Source organism: Lycium barbarum, chromosome 7 (assembly GCF_019175385.1).
Source record: "Lycium barbarum isolate Lr01 chromosome 7, ASM1917538v2, whole genome shotgun sequence".
Classification (NCBI taxonomy): domain Eukaryota; kingdom Viridiplantae; phylum Streptophyta; class Magnoliopsida; order Solanales; family Solanaceae; genus Lycium; species Lycium barbarum.
The window spans coordinates 101,036,609-101,057,858 of NC_083343.1; the positions used below are offsets into that span (position 1 = coordinate 101,036,609).

The following is a 21,250-nucleotide window of genomic DNA, read 5'->3' on the forward strand; positions in this document are numbered from 1 at the left end:
AGGTTGGAGATTGGAAATGTCAATTATTTTTGCCCACTTTTGAGCTTTCGTCGACACAAACAATCAATGGTCATTTTCATTGGAAAAAATGACAATTATGTTTGTCCTCACAAAAATGACGAATAGTTATTACTGACATATTGTCTTGACATATATGAATCGAGAAAATAACAAAAATGGTCCTATATGTTTGAGGTAGGTTCAGAGCATCCTCTTAAGTATAATTATGAGTAGTTTTAATTTTTTAAATTTGTCAAAAGTGATCCCTTGTATTTCTATCAAATATTTTAACCAATTATGTTTGTTAGATTTGAGAGAAATTATTGAGAGGGGGGGGGGGGGGGGGGGGCTTGCGGAATTAACTACAAAGATCAGTAAAGTTCAAAACCTTGAAATCGCAACATAAAAAACTGTACTGGACTTTAATTTAGCAAAAATTACATCTTAAAAACTGTATCAAACTCTATAAAATAGATTTTTTTTAAAAGTGCAAAAATTGCATTTACAAATATGTGTTCGTGCTAATTCCATAATATAAACATAATTCACTAAATATTGACAGAGATAAAAAAAAGAAATGTTCACCTATACAGTAGTGCATACTCAGTATCATCCACAGTCCTCACACGTCTATTACTTTCTTTTTCCACACAATTCACTAGCCCCAAAATGAATGAAAAGCAAAAGAAAAGTAACAGAAGATGAACATTCGCTGCTAACCCATATTTAGGGCTATGAGAATTGGATGAACCTCAATTACTAGAGAATCTGATGGCAGATATTATGCCCTTAAGATATTTAAGTTGAGCGGTACCACTTACGGGGTTGTTTGGTTGCTGGTTAGAATTACGCTGGTATTAGTTATGCAAGATTATTTATGTATTACTAATTTATGTAGTAGTTATTTGATCTTCGATCCGATATAAAATAATATAATACATAAATTGATTCAAGCTTATATTACATATTTTAGTTATACGGGATTGTAAATTGATAACCAAGCATCGACTTTGGATCACAAATGAGTCACAAATATATATGACTCATTTTGGACCATGAGTTTCAAAAGTCTTTCTTTACTTCTTAAATTTTGTGCCAAGTTAAAGACCTTCATATAAAATGGGACAGAGGGAGTATAAATTGCAACTTTTCTCATATCAATTTGGTAAAAAATACTCCCATCGTCTCAAAATATTTGTCGTCCTTACTCAAAATACTTGTCCTTTTATTTACCCAAGATAAAGTTAAGTAGTTTTTTTTTTCATTTTACCCTTGTATTAATTACATCAATGAGCTGATTTTGTGAGTTCACATACTAACATTCAAGAGGTTTCATCATTAATGGAGTAAATATTTATTGAGAAGAGTAAACATGATGAATATGTTAAGAGGGTAAAATAGTCAAAATAATATCCTTATAAATGCTTTCTTAATAGGCGTGTAAATAAAAATCGCGACAAATATTTTGAGATGGAACGAGTACATCTTAAAATGTTTGTCATACTTTAATAAGAAAATATCATTGGGACACAGAAGAAGTGTAAGTTAAACATCTTCTAATCGAATCAGATGTAATCAATCTTCCAGTTTTCCCATTAATTCATCTCCTCTCTCTCTCTCTATCATTGACTACTTTTCTTAGCTTAACACAAAAGCTTTGATTGCTACAGTAGGAAAGAGATATGGAGGAGGGTAAAGCTGCTGAAGTAATAGAAGATGCATTAATAGGGTACAAAGAAGAAGAGACTAATCTCACTGTTCTCAAAACCTCTCTTTTCTTTACGGGAGATGGATTTGCCGCATATGACTGTAAAGGAGAAATGGTGTTCAGAGTGGACACATATAATCCGGACTCACGTGACCAGGTTGAACTTGTTCTCATGGATGCTTCTGGTAAATCCCTTCTCACTATTCGAAGAAAGGTATGTTGAAATCGATCTAGTCTAAAAGCTTAAATTGTTAAACAAAAAACATTCTTATTCACTTAATTATATTCGGTCAGATCGTAAAACTTTCCATTCTTTACATGTTCCCTGTTTACACTTTCTCATAAATAGTAGTACTAGTAAATATGAATTCAGAATTGTGAAATTTGAAAAAGGTAGTATCTGTTTTCATAGTGTAAAATGGTATTGAAAATTGGAATTGTATTTGGTCACGAATACAATTTAGAGTTGTTTTTGAATTTTTGTGAGTAATTTGAATTTAAAAAAGTGAAAACAGTTTTTTGGTGTTTTTCAAATTCCGAAAGAAGTTGAATGCCGAAATTTTATTGTCAAACATAATTTCCAGAGTTTAACTCCAAAAAAAAAAAATATATTATTCATGGCCAAACGGCCACTGGCCACTTAGATCAGTAATGTATGCAAGACTGATTAGTTTAATATACATTTTAATCTTTTTTTCTTTTACTTATATATAGTGAAAAGACCGTACAACTGATAGGTGCCAATTTGGGAAATTACATCCAAATATAGATTTTTTTTAATAAACTTTTTCACTATATATATGGGGTCAAAGACAATACTGCTAGAACTATATAATCAGATATTCGTATTAGTTCCCACAAACTGATCTAAAATTTTAAGTAAATAAACTGGGAATATTGTACTTATTAATGTTTGTGATAATTATTTGGTCTAGTATACCTATTGAATTTTAAAAAATAAATTCTCTACCCTTAATTCTAATTAGCGACATTAATTTGTTTGAGATTTTTTTATGCCTTTTAAATACTTTAAATTATTAACTATTTGGATTTATAGTGTTTTTTTTACATATTTTTCAAATATATAATTGAAAGCTTCTGTGTTCAAATTCACGGTAAAAATTTCAAAGTTTGATTCTCGAAATTCCAACCGTGCCAGAAAAATTGGGACAGAGGGAGTATGACTTAAATCCAAGCTTTTGATTGTCTTTAAAAATTGGAACAGAGACCAAGTCTGCATCAAAGATGGGAAGGCTACTTAGGAGAAATAATAGAAGGACAAAAGCCAATATTCAGTGTTCGAAGATCCTCAATGATGGGAAGTTCAACTGTTACAGTAGAGGGTTACAACAATAATGCTGAAGAAGAGTATGTGATAGACGGGTCATTTGCAGAGAGGAGTTGCACATTCTTAAACGCAGAGAAAGAATCTGTTGCTGAAATTCGACGTAAAGTTGATGCTAATTGTGATAATGTGATGCTTGACAAAGATGTTTTCTCTTTAAGTGTCAAGCCTGGTTTTGATGGTGCCTTTGCTATGGGATTGGTCCTTGTGCTTGATCAAATTCTTGCTGATGATTGTGTTAGTGATGAGGACCCCATTGCTGATGATCCCCTCTTTTCGTCTTGATTTTTGTTCATAGTTCATCCATTTGTTCTTCAATGGTTTCTTTAAAAAGTATTCTGCTCAGATGCCGATCCAGAATTAAAATTTTATAAGTTCAATAATTAAGCTTTCTAGTATTGAATTCATAATATACTAAACTTATGGGTTCATATCTATTGTTCATTGCAATTCTGGTGATTTTTTACGTATGCTACATATCGAAAGTATTGAGTTCATATGAACGTGGTGCTTGCATATTGCCTCCGCCTCTGCTTCTGCTTCTTTGATAAATGTCTTGGTCGTCTATTGCCTGCCTATGAATTCAGCAGCTTGAAAAGTTGCCCTATTGGGGAATCTCCTGATCACCCATCTTGTAGTCAATAAACTACTACCTTTGTTATTTCTCGGTGTCAATTTATGTGCCGTTTTAATTACTGGACATGATATAAAATTTATGATCTAAAATAAGTTGTAGATATTTGAATGACCATGAAAGTGTTTGGATTGACTTATTTTGAGTGTTTATTAGCTGTTAAACTCTTTTCTACTTTTTGTGATGTTTAAGAATGATAAAAGTATTTTTAAGCACCTATTTTTAGACAGAAAAAGTACAAAGATAAGTCAAAAGCTAAAAGTTGGTATTCCCAGCTTTTTAGCTGTTAGCTTATAAACTACTTTTAAAAAGTCAATTCAAACACCCTATATAAATTCTCTCGTTTGAAGTAAAATGAAAATTTAAAACAAAATCATTTTCAAAAATATAAAAGTATGTTATGAATAACCAATATATAGTACTCCCTCCGGATAAAAAAAAGAGTCCACTTAGCCATTTGCACACCCCTTAAGAAAATACTAACTCCTAGACAAAAATAGGTAATTTGACTAAACTACCCCTAATTAAATTGGCATTGGGATTTGATCATATAACACTTAATAGGGGCAAATATGAAAAAATAAGACTAATTCTTTCTTGATTTGCTAAGTGGACTCTTTTTTTGAGCCGGAGGGAGTAATAGTTTAAAAGAGATACAAATCAACTATATCGTCTTAACTTTCAAATAATTGAAAAATAACAATTTTTAAAAAAATATTATCAAACTAAACATATAATCTCCCTAAAAGTAAATAATCAATACACATAATTGGTACTATAAATTTAGAATAGGAAAAAAGGTGCAAATATACCCCTCAACTTTGTGGTTTAGAGCAGATATACTCCTAGTTAAAAAAGTAGTGCATATATACCCTTTTCGTTACACAAGTGGTGCCAATATACCCTTTTCGTTGACTGAATATTTAAAAAAAAACATTTTTAATTAAAAAATGTCATGTGCTTAAAAAAAATTAAGTCTACCTATTTTTTTAGTAGACTTATTTTTTAAAGCCACGTGGTAAATTTTTTCAGTTGAGTCGGGTATGATTGATTTAAAAAATGGATAGACTTGTTTTTTTAAAGTCAATGAGATATTTATTTTAAACGAGCGAGACAACCCAATATATAGATTTTTTTTTTATCTCGTGGCTTTAAAAATATAAGTCTACTTAAAAATAGGTAAATATTTTTTTTTAAAGTCACATGACCTTTTCTTAATTAAAAGATAAGCTAAATGATTTTTTTAAAAAAATCTTGCAGCGAAAAGGGTATATTTGGACCATTTGTGTAACGATAGGGGTATATATACAGCACTTTTATAACGAAGGGTATATTTGCTCTAATCGCAAATTTGAAGGGTATATTTGCACCTTTGTCCTCTAGAATATTACTCTTTTATGCATAAATACAAAACTACTTTCAAATAGCCAAATAATAAAAAGTTTGATAATTTTGATAGACATAAACTAAGACGTGAAAATCAATAGAAAGTGAATATATAAATATCCGTTGTCTAACAATTTTCAGAAGGATGTTCAAATGATTTTCATCCTAGTAATTATGCAACACTATGGTTTGTTATTTGATTTACTCTCAATCTCATATTTTTATAGATGAATTGAGCTTTTATTATTCATTTACTAAGAAATTTGAGGATAAGCGGTGCTAATTAAGAAATTTGACAAATGATTTAGTAGAAACTTTTAAGCGAGCCCCGAGCGTTGAGCGTTAGGTGCATTTAGGGCAGACATATAAGGCGCTCTTGAGGCATGTGCCTCACAAAACTAAGACCCACACATGATTCTTAGAGTGTTTTGCAAATGTCCCGCGCAGAAGCGAGGACCGGACAGAGTCCCAAAAAAAACCTTTTAAAACAAAGATATATATTGGTTATTCATAACGGTAATAGAAGATGCATTAATAGTGTACAAAGAAGAAGAGACTAATCTCACAGTTTCTAAAAACATCTCTTTTCTTTACAGGAGATGGATTTGTTGCGTATAACTGTAAAGGAGAAATGGTGTTCAGAGTAGACACATATAAACCGGACTCACATGACCAGGTTGAACTCGTTCTCATGGATGCCGCTGGTAAATTCCTTCTCACTTTGAGACGAAAGGTACTACTCAGATTATCTGTTGTATTTCTCTTTTACATGGTCCTTAAGAATATATTGATTCGAAGGAGTTTTTGACTATTTTACCTTCATTTATGTCTTAAAATATAATCTTTTTTTATTAAACTAGTTTCTATAAAAGTGCAGTTGCACATTATTCTCAAATAATATCAAGCATAGTAAAAGGTATTTGAGTTGCACGTTATTCTCTAACAATCTCAATCATAGCGAAAAATATTGGATAATATTATTTGTAATTATCTATATTTATTTTAGGACAAAGGTGCAAATATACCCCTCAACTTTGTGATTTATAGCAGATATACCTCTTGTTAAAAAGTTGTGCGTATATACCCTGGCGTTACAAAAATGGGGCAAATATACCCTTTTCACCGACAGATTTTTTTTTTAAAAATCATTTAGCTTAATTTTTTAATTAAAAAATGTCACGTGCTTTAAAAAAGGAAGTCTACCTATTTTTTTTAATAGACTCATTCTTTTAAAACCACGTGACAATTTTTTTCTAGTGGGTTGTGTGGTTCGTTTAAAAAGATATTTATGTGACTTTAAAAAATAAGTCTACCCATTTTTTTAAATGAACCAGATCCAGCCCACCAAGAAAAAGTTACCACTTGGTAGAAAATCACGTGGCCTTTTTTTAGTGTTCACGTCTAAGTATATTTTAACAAAATCATCTACATTGCATAAACATTGGTGAGGACACTATTAAAATGAAATTTACTATGCCAGGTACTTCATGTTATCTTAGGATTTACTCCACAATAATATAAGTAATTTTTACACCGTTAGGTCATTTTTAACTGTTGTAGTAGGTAACATATTTATTTTTAAAATTTAAAACCTCACATTTCAATTTCAAGAATATTTACCTGTAAATATTTTTTAAATGACCTGATAATGTAAAGAATTATTTACTGCCGTTGCATAAAGTTTACACTATTTTATAAAATATGAATGTAGCCTAATTTAATTTGTACAAGTATTTATATGTTCGATTCACAAGAAAGATCTAAAATTAGAGTTGGAAGTCATTCCAAAATTATTCCTTCGTCCAAGTGAGACTACTATTTAAATAAGCCCAATAAGGCCACTGGTGATATTTCCTTATCTAAACGTGATAACTTAATTAGATTGGTGATCAAATTTCCGAAGCAGTATTCGTTTAAGATTCTATTTTCAAACGTGTATTTTTTAATTTATTAAAGTAGCAATAGAAATATGATAAAATTAGACTAAAAGGGTATAAAAATCGATTAATATTTGAAGGATATTTTGGTCAATCAACATTTATATTCATGCTTTTAAATAATATAAATATTTACTCTATTGAACTGTTTGTAGTCTTAAAAAACAATTACAACTAATGATAAAATGAGAAATATAATTAATTTTATCTTATATGTCTAAAATGACGGAGTAATTTGAGACGGAGAGAGTAATACTAATAGATCCTCAACTTTCCTGGTTTACACTTTCTCATAACCAGTACTAGTAAATACGAAATCGGAATTTTAGATTAATAGACTAGATAAATGTTGTGTTTATGTTTTTCTTGAGTCAAGGATTTATCGGAAACAACTTTTGTATCTCTGCATAAGGTAGGGGTGAGGTTTACGTATGATCTACCCTTCCTAGACTACACTTGTGAATTACAATGGGTATGTTGTTGTAGATTCGTTAAGTTGGCGTTTGGATATAAAAACATAAAATTTGAAAGAAAAAAAAAGTATTTGGAAAAGAGTTAAAAATGGTATTTGAAAATTAGTGTTGTATTTGACGGGAATACAACTTGAAAAATTGTTGAATTTTTGTGAGTGATTGGAGTGAAAAATGTGAAAACAGGTACTGTTTGGAGTTTTTTAGAATTCTAGAATATTAAAATTAAATTCCAAAAAATTGTAACAATTTTATGTTCAAACATGATTCCGCATAAATAAAATATCGAAAATAGTGAAAATTATTCATGACCAAAAAGGCATGTTAATCTGTTTTTTTATTTTACTTGTACATATATAGATACACAGGGAAAGACCGTACAACTGATAGGTGCCAATTTAGGAATTACATCCAAATATAGAATTTCTTTAATAAAAACATATTACTATATATATAGGGTCAAAGACAACACTTCAGATAATTTCATAGAGTTTAACCCGCAAAAGAAAATGATATTATATTTTTTTCAAGAAATTCCAATTGGAAAGAAAAAATTATTAAGAGAGCTTATAATTGAAAGAGCAGCACATAACATGCATGTTTAATCTCCAAAAATTACAAATAGTAAAAAAGAAATGTTTTTTTTTTTTTTTTTTTTTTTTTTTTTTTTAAAGTTAGGGTTTTAAGTTGTTTGAATAATTCAATTTCACAATAATATTAAAGTATTTACTGGCTGTTATAGTTATATTCTCCTTACTAGTGAATGTAGCCGCGCTTCGCGCCGTCATAAGAAATAATAATAAGTTGATTTTTTTTTTCTGAAAATGTAGTTGGGATGGAAGATTTTAAATAGTTTCTTATGTATACATACAAAAACTAATTTTATTAGTGAGTTTAATCACCAATGTATTAATTCTCAGTGACATCCATATAGATCAAGCGGAATACATATGGTTACAACCTGATTATGAGGTCATGCAAATATCCCTTTTCTTAGCTAATTTGTATATGTGAACATGATATATACGTATTTCTAAATTAACTTACCTCTTTTGTTTCTTATAAATGAAAGAAAGTTTCAAGAAAATTTGTAATGTTATTTTGAGAAATAATAAATATATTTTTCTAATATATATTTTATGCATATTTAAGTGTGATTTTTTTTTTTAAATAGTTTTGAATGCCTCATATTTAGAAACTTAAGACGGAAGAAGATACGTGAAAAAGAAAAAAGAGAAAAAGTATAAAGAGTAAATCTGCCACCCATCAACAGAAACGCCGGCAAGCATAACATTGTATCCTTCCTCTTCTCTATACGCCTTTTTATTCGTCTCTTTCTCTTCAATTCTTCCCTCTTTAATACTCAACACTATAGCATTATTATATCAAGGTATGAGTTTTTGTCCTCAAATTGTAAGAAGGCAAGAGATTTCATTTCCTCGAAAAAAAGGAGGTATTGGTCTAAGTTAATATCCAATTCACGTTGAACATCACTATATCAAGAACCGATATATAGAAATATTATTACACAGTAGACCTTTTATTTATTAATCTTTAATTTAGTTTAATTTCTTGAGAATATTTAAAGTTGTTTTAACATTCTTAATATGGAACAAAAATGATCCTCTTCATGTAATAACTTAAGAGAAACTAAGCACACATAGTACAAATAATCAAAACATGATAAGTATTGATTTTTATAGAAGTTACTGTTTCCAAAACTATTCATCTTTAAGTAGAATTTACCAAATTCCTTGCAAAGCGACATGCCATTAAGGAGAAAAGCACTGGGAACTCCTTTTTTTTTTTTTTTTTTTGGCTCACCTATTCATTTCTGTAATTAAAATTAAAAAATTTACCATTATAACACCTTATCACTCAATTCAAACGGAGAGAGGATGGACTCTTTCAAAAGAAGACATACTTGCTTCTTCTTTTTCTCTCCTTTTCTACCATCGTGATACAAAGTAACCCAATTTCATAACCAAATTCTATGCTAAATTCTCAGAAATATGTATTTTCTCTCTCTACTATCTTAACACTCTAGAACTCTTCGCATAAAAATGATTCATAAATTAAACATAATCCATTCAGTAAAAATATAAAATACAAGTTAATATAATTACATGAGAGAAGGTAAATTATAAGAAGCAACCATATATAGGATTTTGCAGTAAAAAAATATTCGTACAAATACTTCAGTAAAATCAATTTCAAGTCTAATCCTACGCATGAAAAAAATTAAAGAGAAAAAAAAAACAAAGTTAGTAGAGCCCTCATCTTTCATTCAACCTAGGGGTGTCAATGGTTTTTCAAAAACCGATTGAACCGACCGAACCGATTTTTAGGTTCTTTTTAATAAAATCGAAGGTTTTAAAATAAATTCATAACCGTAGCGAATAAACAGGTTGAGTTTTTTATTTTATAAAAAATATCGAAAAAATACCGAACCGAACCTTAAATACATATGTAGAAGTATATTTTATATATCATAATTTATAATACATAGCTCTAGATATTTTGTCCTTGGGATGGATTTAAATGGAGAGGGCTATAACTAAACTTAAACCTACCCATCGACCCTATTGAAACAAAATACATAAAGTCTCGAACACTACTACACGATAATATCATCAACTGCTCCAAAAGAAGAAAAGGTTTGGTTTCTCCTCCTCTTCTTTTTGTTTATATTTTTTTCTAAATTTTTAAAGTTCTCATTCCAATTAGCAATGGTAGTATCTACATATAACTTCATATTGCAAATTCTTTAACTAATGTTTTTTAGTATAATTACTCTTTCTCCACTGCCACTGGAACCTGTATGACAATTAATTTATATAGTTCTACTTTTCAATAATTTCTTATGATAAAAATAATCTTTAAACACCAATTATCATGTCTTGATACAGTTATTGGTTTGCTGCCTTGCTACCTGCAAGATCCATCAATCCGTTGTATAGTTCTAGTTTTTAATAATTTTAATATTCTTTTAGAAGCAACGAATTTACGTATTTATAGTGTAGTGTGTTCCTTATAAGTAGATGTAGTTGTATTTCTGAACATCAATAATGTGGTGTTTTCAGATTGTTTCTTCCATAACATTTTAATCCTTGTTTTTTGTATTGCATTAGGTGATTTTTCAAAAAATATCGAAAATTAACCGAACCGTACCGATACCAAAGAAAAACTGATCTCATTGGGATGGTTTTCAAAAATTTAATTTTGATTATACATAGTAGGGTAACCGAAAAATTGGTATGGTATAATTTTTTGCAAAAACCGGCTGAACCCAACCATTGACACCCCTAATTCAACCAATATCCATGAAAAATAGTCAAGACTCATTTCTAAATATGAGACTTGCATACTAAGATAACAAAATCATTCAACAAATAAAGTTGAAGCATATAATAATAAAGTGTGTAAGAACATATTCATATTTGAAGTAATATTTTTTGAGATCAGTTGCATCATCAAAATGCTTATGAAGGTTGAAATAAAAAAGTGAAACCTGAAATCTTATGGACATCAAGGAGATGCTTGGATTCTAATATGAAAATTAAACGCTAATTCAATGCTCGCCATTTTTGTTCTTCAATCACCAGCCACAAAGATAGCAATGACAAAGCTCTTTATTTTCTTCTTCTTTATTGTTTTGGGCATTTGAAGGAGCAAACTTTTGAGTAATTATTGCAGATTTCAATTTGTAACAGAAAAAGACCACATTGTGGAATCATTACGATGTATTAAGTGCTCTTTAAGTATAAGGAAATGAAACGACTATTTTTATTTTTATGCAATAGAGACTTTATTGGCTTTTAAATAAAGTGATTAAAAGACTAATAAAGCAAAAAAGCAAAAAAATAAAAAAAATAAAAAAAAGATAAATAGGAATGATGGTCATAGAGAGGTGTCACATCACCTTGTCTGTGCCTAGCTTTATATTATATATACATTAGGTAGCTAGTCGCAGGTTCCAAGAGTCGAAGCTGATAATTAAATATTCCATCTGTTTCAATTTATGTGATACACTTTCCTTTTTAGTCTATCCCAAAAAGAATGATATATTTCTATATTTAGAAATAATTTAACTTAAAACTTCCATTTTACTCTTAATGAAATGGTTTGCCACCACATAAATATTTATGGCTTGTTTTAAACATCAAGTTTTAATTTTTTTTTCTTTCTTAAATTTCGTATCTAGTCAAATTATATTAACCGTATTCTAAATTAAAAATGGAGTTGACTTATAGTTGGATTAGTAGTATTCTAAATTAAATGAAGTTGACTTATAGTTGGATTAGGTCGAACCGTGACCCCAAGGGGACTATTGAAGCATTATACCAGCAAGCTATCGGAGCTCCATTTGCTAAGCAGTGTCATCTCTTTAGCACAATAGTATTTAACATATGCTGACGGTTTTGTTAACCAACTATACGAAGGTAGTAGGTTAACATCGTTCCCTTTTTTTGTTTCTCTAAAATACCTCTAGCAACATAATATTGTTAACATGAGTATTTAGTCAAAGTTGTCTTTATCTATGAGAGAAGGTCTATTTTGGTCCTTTAAATATAAATTTGAACATCTTTAGTCATTTAAGTTTGTCAAAGTGGAACATCTTTGGTCCAATTAACAGAATGAATTTAAAAACTAACGGTGAATACCAAAAATATGGTAAAAAGCGACTGAAAAATCCTCCGACTTTCAAACTGACCGACTTGGTCCATTTTAGCAAAAGGAGCTCCAGTAGCTGTATTTCACATGAACAGGCTGGTAGCAGGCAGTCCTATGCTCATCTCCTTAGCTTAATTTCACACAACAACAACAACATGAACAAAGAATCTTGAAAAAGACTAAGCATCAAAGTAAAATGAAAAGTATATTTATTATCAAAATCTTCTAAGATGAAAAGTATATATATCATCAAAATCTTCTAAGACATGAAATTTCATCACAACTAGGTTTTAGACTCTACTAGACACTAAGTCACATTTGCTATTACTGCAGGTAGATTTTGGGTTGATTTCTCAGATGACCACTCAATTAATAATTTTTTAGAAAGTTGTTTTCTTTGTTGAAGGAAATTGGATAGAAGGAGAAAAGTAACTTTCTACTTTAGCATTGCAAGAGATCAAAGACAATCTTTTTTCCTGATTTTCCCTTAACTGCTAATTTCCCAAATCACTTCCCCAAGATATTTTAAAATAGAGTAATGTCATGGTATTATAGTAAAACATGCACTTCATCTATTAGTTTTTTAAAGGAAGTGCAAAGTCTATTATGGACAACTAAAAGTGAACGGAGGGAATACATTTTAAAATATTATCAAAGTTCACATAGTTTATATCTCTGTTGCAGTTCACATAGTTTATATCTCTGTTGCGCTGAGGATCTTTCGGAAATAGCTTCCCTACCTTCCAAGGTAAGGGTAAGGTCTGCGTACACTTTACTCTCTTCAGACTTCACATTGTAGGAACTGGGTATGTTGTTGTTGTATAGTTTAAATCTTCGAAAAGCGAAAAGTGTCGCATAAATTGGGACAGAGGAAGCAATATATATATAGAATCTTTACAAAGTCTATACTAGGTATAAGTCCAATATTTTGATTGTTTTAAAAATTGGAACAGAGACCAAGTCTGCATCAAAGGTGGGAAGGCTACTTAGGAGAAAAAATGGGAGGGCAAAAGCCAATATTCAGTGTTCGAAGATCCTCAATGATGGGAAGTTCAACTGTTACAGTAGAAGGTTACAACAATAATGCTGAAGAAGAGTATGAGATAGACGGGTCATTTGCAGAGAGAAGTTGCACATTCTTAAATGCAGATAAAGAATCTGTTGCTGAAATTCGACGTAAAGTGGACGCTAATTGTGACAATTTTATGCTGGACAAAGACGTTTTCTCTTTAAGTATCAAGCCTGGTTTCGATGGTGCCTTTGCTATGGGATTGGTCCTTATGCTTGATCAAATTCTTGCTGATGATTATGTTAGCGAAGATGACCCCATTGCTGATGATCCCCTCCTTTCTTATTGATTTTTGTTCATAGTTCATCCATTTGTTCCTTAATTAGTGGCCAATCCAGAATTTAAATTTTATAAGTCAACTATTTAAGGTTTTGAGTATTAAATTCGCTATATTTTAAAGTTTTGGATTCATATCTACTTTTTGTTGCAATTACAGTGAATTTTTACGTTTAAATTGATGTAATTGATGCTGTTGATAAAGTGTTTGCCAAGTGAAAAGAGACAAATCCAATGGAAAAGAGTCAAATTTGGATCTGGGCTTGTATACCAGTATAAGGTATGGCGGTAGACTGTTGATTTGATTCAGAATCATGTTATGATTATGGAGATATTTGTTATATCAAGCGACTACGTTACAAAGAGTAATTACGACTCAAACAAGGCCATTCAGACTATGTTGACTCATATAAAAATGTTTGAGAAATTTGTTGATGCTTTAGATAGTTTCCATTAATTTTTGAACTTAGTAGGATGGTTCGAGTTGAGACCCAAAGGGTTCGACAAATTTTGGAACACAGTTTTATTTTGAAGGCTTAAGGGCTATAAACTAAGAGCCCAACCCCTCGTTTTGAGCGTTTACGCTTTAAAATATGATTTGAGACCTTGTATAAGTAAATAATGCTATGTGGAACTTGTTGGCAGGATTAGATTGGTCCCTAGGGGCTCCGAGGTGATTCGACACCATTGGAACTCGCTTTGTAATTGCAGATTTTGTTGGTTCATTTCCCTTCATTGAGATCGCGTGAGGGAATTCAAGAGTTGGGGGAGGTTGTTCTTTCAATTGTGCCAAAGTGGTCACGACCACACAACTTAGGGGAGCCAGGTCTGCATCGATCAAATCTTCATCGCGACTGAGGCTAGGCCACGATCGCTTAAGCTAGCATAGGTAGGTGCAACGAAAATTAACTGAACGTGCGATATTGTGAAACCCATTATACACAATGTGTGTGTGATACCAAAACACTCTCGAATATAACGGTAACTAACAACTACTTCACCTGTGATTGTGTTGAAGTATGAAGATTGTATAAATACACTGCAGGGGTAGTAGTGTCACTTCACTGTTTTAACTGTAATCCAGATTAGTTAAAGTTAGTTAAGATTCCATTTATTAGTTAAGAAATGATTAGTTAGTTAATCATCCTTGATTAACCTTGAGCTGTGTATATAAACATATTGTCACGATCCAAGATCTAAAGTCATGATGACACCTATTACTAACCCGATAGGTAAGCCAAAAAAATTTAATAGTCGATTCATTTTAAGTTAAATAAACGGAAAGTAAAGTGAAAACACAAAATATCCATAATCAACTCTATATATTTAATCAAAATGCGGAAACAACCCAAAATACCACTCAATACTGGTATCATGTGTACAAGACTGCTAAGAATATTAACACAAGTCTGAATCGACCAAATAAACTGGCTGGAATGTAAAATAGATGTAAATAAATAAAGGTAGGAAGAGATTGGCACTGCAGATCATCCAAGCAGCTCACCTCTAAATCTCCCCAAATCAACAACCTAGGACTCAAACCACTCCGCGAGACCCAATCATATTCAAAAAAGAATCTGCACCATAAAGATGTCACGACCCCAAATCAAATAAGTCGCGCGGGCATCTACCTTTCTCACCTCGGTAGGCGAACCCTCAGCCCGAGAAATAGACGTAGATCCCACCTGGAATTCTGCATTCATAAAATAATGCAACAAGTGTAGCTCAGTACAAAACCACAGTACTGGTAGGTATCATAGGGCGACTAAGTTTAGCTAACATAATCCAGACAATAGAGTAAGATAAACAGGTAAACAACAAGCATAAGTCAAACACAAATCAGAAACCAAGTACACGTCGTCACCTGGGTTATATCATCTAAATCCAAGTGTGCCAAGTCTCAATACAAGTCTGTGTACACATTTACTCCGGACGGAAGTATCGATGTCTCGGTGGCACAAACCATGGGGGACCCGCGGAGTCCATATACCTCATGGTCCAGCGATAACCTGGATACCGCTACCTCACGATCTCGGTACAAACCTCGGGAATCGCTACCACATAACCACGATTCCGGGACAACCATCGGATATCGGACCTCACGTCACTCTCATCCAACTGAGCCCAGCTCATCACAGTGTTTCCTTAAGTATTATCAATTTATCAATAATATATCATGAAGGATGAGAATGCGTGCAATGTATGAGTATAACATCGATGATCAGATCAATATCACAAGTACCAAGCATGGGTACGCCAACAATATCATGAAAAGGCTACACAAGCCATATAGAACACTATCCTCATATCAAACATCAACAAGTGAGGTATCACAATATCATGAACAAGATATATCAATAGTCTCCAATATCTACTATCACAACGCAACATCAAGCCAACAACGATAGAACAAATAGACACAACACAACGGGGTGGCTAGCCCAAATCACACAACAGGGCCCAACCTAAGACAATATCCAACCCAAATTTATACTCGAAGGTTTACATACTGTCTCCGACAAAATTATCTAAATATATGCTTCGCTAAACGAAGTCTCACCATAGGGTAAACTGTAACCTACCAGAAAAGTCGAACAACAAAACACCAACCATCACTACTTAGCCTTTCCTTTCCTCTGAGCCTCGAGATCAAGAAAGTATAAGCTTATTCGAATCATGGAATTAGAATCAAGGAGAACATCAAGACAAACCCTACTTCTATCAAGACCCAAATCCCCAATCTATGGAATAGGGTTTATGAACTAAAAAGGTGAAATTAGGGATCTAAAGGTCCCAACATGAAATTAAACGTCTAGGTGATCAATTCCCATCATTAGCAAGTTAGAATAATCAACAATTCACTCTAATTCAGATTCTAGGCAAAACCCCCAAATTTGGGTATAAACCCTAACTTCCAAATCCACAAATTAGCCTCTAATCAGGAAGAAATTATGAGATAAATGATTTTAAACATCAATGCAATGCTTAAGGAAGCTAACCCTACCAACAATTCGTGATTTAGAAGCCTAGAAGAAAAATTCATTAAACCCACTTTTAATCTTCTATCACTTAATGAACTAACAAGGTAAAATGATTCTAAGATAATTATGGGTAATGTAATAGCAAAGAGATTAGAAGGACTTACCACAAAGAATCTTCTCCAAGAATACTCTAGATTTACTCCCAAAAGCGCAATTTTTGGAATAGTAAAGAATGAGGGACTCAGGGCATTTAATACTTCATTTAATGAACTAACTGCCCGTCAGCCGCTTTCGCGACGATATTACCACTCCAGCGGCGGCGCCCCAGCAGTCCCTTGACCGCTACAACGGTCATGCCCAAATGGCAAGGGCCGCTTCGGCGGCAGGGTGACTGCTATAGCGGTACCGCTATCGCGGTGCTGGTGCCGCCAAAACGGGAACCAGACACTAAAAAACTTCGCAAATTTCACAACTCAACCCGAATTTCCAACTAACTCCCCAGGTCATCTGCTCACAAACTACATACACAGACACACGTAAAAACACGCTACGGACGCACTCAAGGCCTCAAAATTTCCAACGGAGGTCTCGTTGACCGAGTCAACCCCCGATACCTCAATTCCAATTTCCTAACCCAAGTCTCAAAATGCACCCGAGTGCATTGGGAACCGAACCAGATACGCATACAAGTTCTAAATGACCATCCGTACCTCTCAGAATCGACGAATTTCCGAAAAAGGTCAGTTTAAAAGTTGACTTTGAGTCAACTGTTTTTCGCTTAAAGCCAATTTTTCCCGAAAAGTCACCAAAATCAATCCCAAACACCTCGGGAAGCTTTTCAACGGTCCCCTCGGGCCAAAAGCGAGCTAACTAAGCTTGGGAAAGGGTCAAAAGTGCCGAAAGGACTATAACGACCTAGCGGGTCATTACAAAAAGGTGCAACAAGTGTAGTATGAGTACGAAACCACATGTACCCAGTATATCTCATAGGCTGACAACGTAAGAAGTAGTAACACAGTAATTAAAAAAAGACCAATTATATTATTACCATCTCACCTTATCTTATAAAACTTTATCCATCCGTATTAGGACTATTCATCTCTTATTTAGGCTAATTTGACAGTCAACCAGAAATAAACAATCAAGTAAGGAAAATAACTCAATTAGTCAATTAGAAGCAATAATATATATAATCAATCACGGAAAGAATGATGATACGATGCAAAGGCAATACAATGACATGTCTCAATCAAATTCCCCAAACCTGTATATACACGACACGCCTCAATAATCTTTGGAAATTCATGACCCATGGGGGACTCGCGAGGTCCATATAGTTGTTGTAGGTGCGCAACCCAAGCCAACCAAATATAATCCATTACAGATGTGTCAAAGCATGTGGGCATTAAAGTCATTATATTTGTGGTCAGAATGCCAAAGCATGTGGGCATTAGCTGATATGTGCTATATGTAGACTTGATTGTTGTTATATTTGGCATCTCAAGAAACCTCGTACACTTGAAATAAAATGTTAATAATGGATTATATATGGTTGGCTCGGGTTGCACACCTGCAATAGGTATATAGACCTCGCGAGTCCCCCATGGGTCACGAATTTCCAAAGATTACCGAGGAGTGTCGTGTATATACAGGTTTGGAGAATTTGGTTGAGACATGTCATTGTATTGCCTTTGCATCGTATCATCATTCTTTCCTTGACTGAATATCTGTGTTGTTGCTTCTAATTGACTAATTGAGTAATTTTCCTTACTTGATTGTTTATTATTCTGATTGGCTGTCAAATTGGCTTAAATAAAATAAAATATATAGTCCTAATACAAATGAAATAAAGGTTTCTCCAATAAGGTAAGATGGTAATGGCATATTTGTTTTTCTTCTTAATTACTTTGTCACTACTTCTTACATTGTCGGTCTATGAGATATGTTGGGTACATGTGGTTTCATACTCATACTACACTAGCTGCACTCTCTTGTGGTTCAAATTCAATTGCGACCACGAGCGCATCTCGTGGAGATTTCTGAGTCCGAGCTTGGAGATTTAGAGTTGTGGTGAGCTGCTTGGCTGTTCCATGACCCATATCTCCCTCTATCTTTTATTTATTCCCTCACTTTACCATTCAGATAGTGTACTTACATTCAGACTATGTATTGACATTTCCAGACTTGTACGTATTTCATAATAACTCTTGTACTTGTGACATGGATCTTGAGTACTATTGTATTATTCTGTATTTTGTTACTACGAGACTTCATTGGAATTCTTCAACTCTTTACTTTTAACTAAAGGTTATGGGTATGGGTGTTCGATTTTGGCTTGCCTAATGGTTGGATGGTTAAGTGCCATCACGGCCTCAATTTTGGGTCGTGACAATTTAGTATCAGAGCACCTTCCGCAAATCATGTGATCATCCCTCTTATTTCGTCAACTCCATATAGTCGTATCACCAGGAACTGTAGAAACTTGCCGAGTCCCAAGTAACAGATACAATGTCCACATCCCTTCTCCAAATTTAGGTACAACAACCCATATCTCCTTAAGTTACAAATCCTCAAACTTGTCCATCACTAGAGGCATTCTCATCAGTCGACCACTGTCCCCCCTCTCAATAGCTTACAACGTAGTCGAAATTACCGGCTAATTCATATTCCTTTCCATGAGCAAATATTTCCAAGTAATTCAAATTTGAAATAATCAACCATGATATCTAGCCGACAATGCTTCAACTTAGTCTACTAGAACGGAAATAGTCTCACCTCGAAGATATGACCTTAAATTCCAATTGAAGAGATCTCAAAAGGACTAATATACCTCGGGCTCAACTTACCCGTCTTTATAAACCTCATCACACCCTTCATGGGTGAAACCTTAGACAAGGCCTGCTCTCCAACCATGGACTCTAAATCATGAATGTTCCTATCCGCATAACTTTTTTGCATACTCTGAGCCATTAGAAGTCTATCTTGAATCAACTTGACCTTATCCAACGACTCTCACCATGATTCTGAAAATACCAATGATGTCCCTAAGTTCGTCCTTAAATTTCAAAATTACTTTAAAACTTCAAAACATCATATCGGTCTCAGCTTAAGGCCAAATTGGGTGATTCAAAAGACTATCTTGGGTGGAATCTTGCAAGGATTATGTTGGGATTATCAAAGGTGAGTTTCGTGATCATCTAGCATCAGATTTGAGGCCGGATAGCTACTGCATTTTTTTGTTACTTGTTTTGAGACTTTTTCTCACAAGTTTGGGAGCTCGGATTGAGGTGATTTCAAGGCATTCTTCTCGTATTTGCTTGGGGTAAGAATCTAAACCTTATTTGATGGTATTAACTAGATTTATTACATTACTTAAAGTTAATTCATGGTTGTGTGTTGGAAAATTGATGGTTTTTACCCTAGGTTAGATTTTTTTAGAAAAAAAGAAATTGAAGTTCAAGTTGGAGTCTTTTTGACTAGGTTTTCTGGATTTAAGTTCTTTGAGTCGAAGTTCAAGTTGGAGTCTTTTTGACTAGGTTTTCTGGATTTGAGTTCTTTGAGTCGATGGCAAACTATTTTGAAAGAAAAATTCTAATTTGGTTGCCGGAGTTCAGGGTCACTTTTTGGGATCTTAAAGCTCTAAGTTAAAATTACAAATTTATTCAAATTGAAAAACAAATTGAAGTCTGTTTTGATTCATTTCTTGGATTTAGACTCTATAGGTTATGGTGTAAATTGATTATTATTGGAATAGCGAGAGTTGATTGGTATTTTCTGGTGGCAAGGCTTCGTGAAGGACGATAGAGGTGATACGATTGACTTGGATGAGTTTTCAATTTTGAGGTTCAGGCGAGGCAAGGTAAACTCTTAGTTGTTCAAGTTATGTCTTCCTACAATCTCCATGGGGTGGCTTAGATATTGTGCAATTGTGATATTTTGATACATTCCTTGAGTGGGTTTGAGTGATTTTCGGTTGATAGCGAGCGTGATTGTGAATGGGATATAGAAATTGAAGAATCAGAGTAGAGGCAATTTCTATTCCCAATTTGAAGGATAAAGGGTTATCTTCAGGCAAAGGATTTGACATCAACAACAACAACAACAGACCGGACTTAATAGCCGACAATTCATTAACATTTTATTTCAAGTGTACGAGGTTTCCTGAGATCCCAAATATAACAACAATCAAGTCTACATATAACACATAACAGCTAATGCCCACATGCTTTGGCATTCTGACAATAGACATAATGACTTGAATACAATACAAATTCCCAGATCATGGCACTGGTACTCGGATCAATGCCCACCATGTCAAGGATACGAGACCCCCTGTTATGCCCTTACCCTATTATTATTTCCATTTTTACTATTTACTTAACAAAAATGTCCCTCAAACGAAGTCTAGAAAGTCTTAACATACCTCAAGGCTGAGCAACAAACCAATGAAATCACTTTTACTTTCCGGAGTATCTCCGAACGCTCCAAATCTCGATCCGAGCAAAGATTCAATCTTTTGGAAGCTCTACCACGTCCAAATTTAACAAACGAGTTCAATCTAGTCAAAATAATACTCTACAAGTTTAAACGAGTCCAATGATACCGATATTACTATACTTTTATTCGGAACCCAAAAGGTAATTCCGAGCCCACAAGGGCAAAATTGGTTTTTTTTTTTAACAAAAATCAATTTACCCATAATCTATAGAGTCTGAATCCAAGAAATGAATCAAAACGGACTTCAATTCATTTTCCAATTTGAAGAAATTC

The 21,250-nt window shown here is 33.1% G+C and overlaps 1 protein-coding gene and 1 pseudogene across 1 annotated transcript; both read left to right on the forward strand.

Annotated features, from left to right (window-relative positions):
* The first annotated feature begins 1,508 nt into the window (after positions 1–1,508).
* Positions 1,509–3,512, forward strand: LOC132603650 (protein LURP-one-related 12-like). The gene is made up of 2 exons (XM_060316792.1): positions 1,509–1,922; positions 2,934–3,512. The coding sequence occupies exons 1-2, from the start codon at positions 1,683–1,685 to the stop codon at positions 3,336–3,338; spliced, it is 645 nt and encodes a 214-aa protein (XP_060172775.1). The 5' UTR covers positions 1,509–1,682; the 3' UTR covers positions 3,339–3,512.
* A 39-nt stretch (positions 3,513–3,551) lies between these two features.
* Positions 3,552–13,512, forward strand: LOC132601658 (protein LURP-one-related 5-like; annotated as a pseudogene).
* Positions 13,513–21,250: the final 7,738 nt, after the last annotated feature.

Excerpts from the sequence above, each read along its gene's own strand:
- LOC132603650 (XM_060316792.1), top strand. The coding sequence starts at position 1,683 with ATGGAGGAGGGTAAAGCTGCTGAAGTAATAGAAGATGCATTAATAGGG. Across the intron at positions 1,923-2,933 it reads TTCTCACTATTCGAAGAAAG|AGACCAAGTCTGCATCAAAG; the intron begins GTATGTTGAAAT and ends AAATTGGAACAG.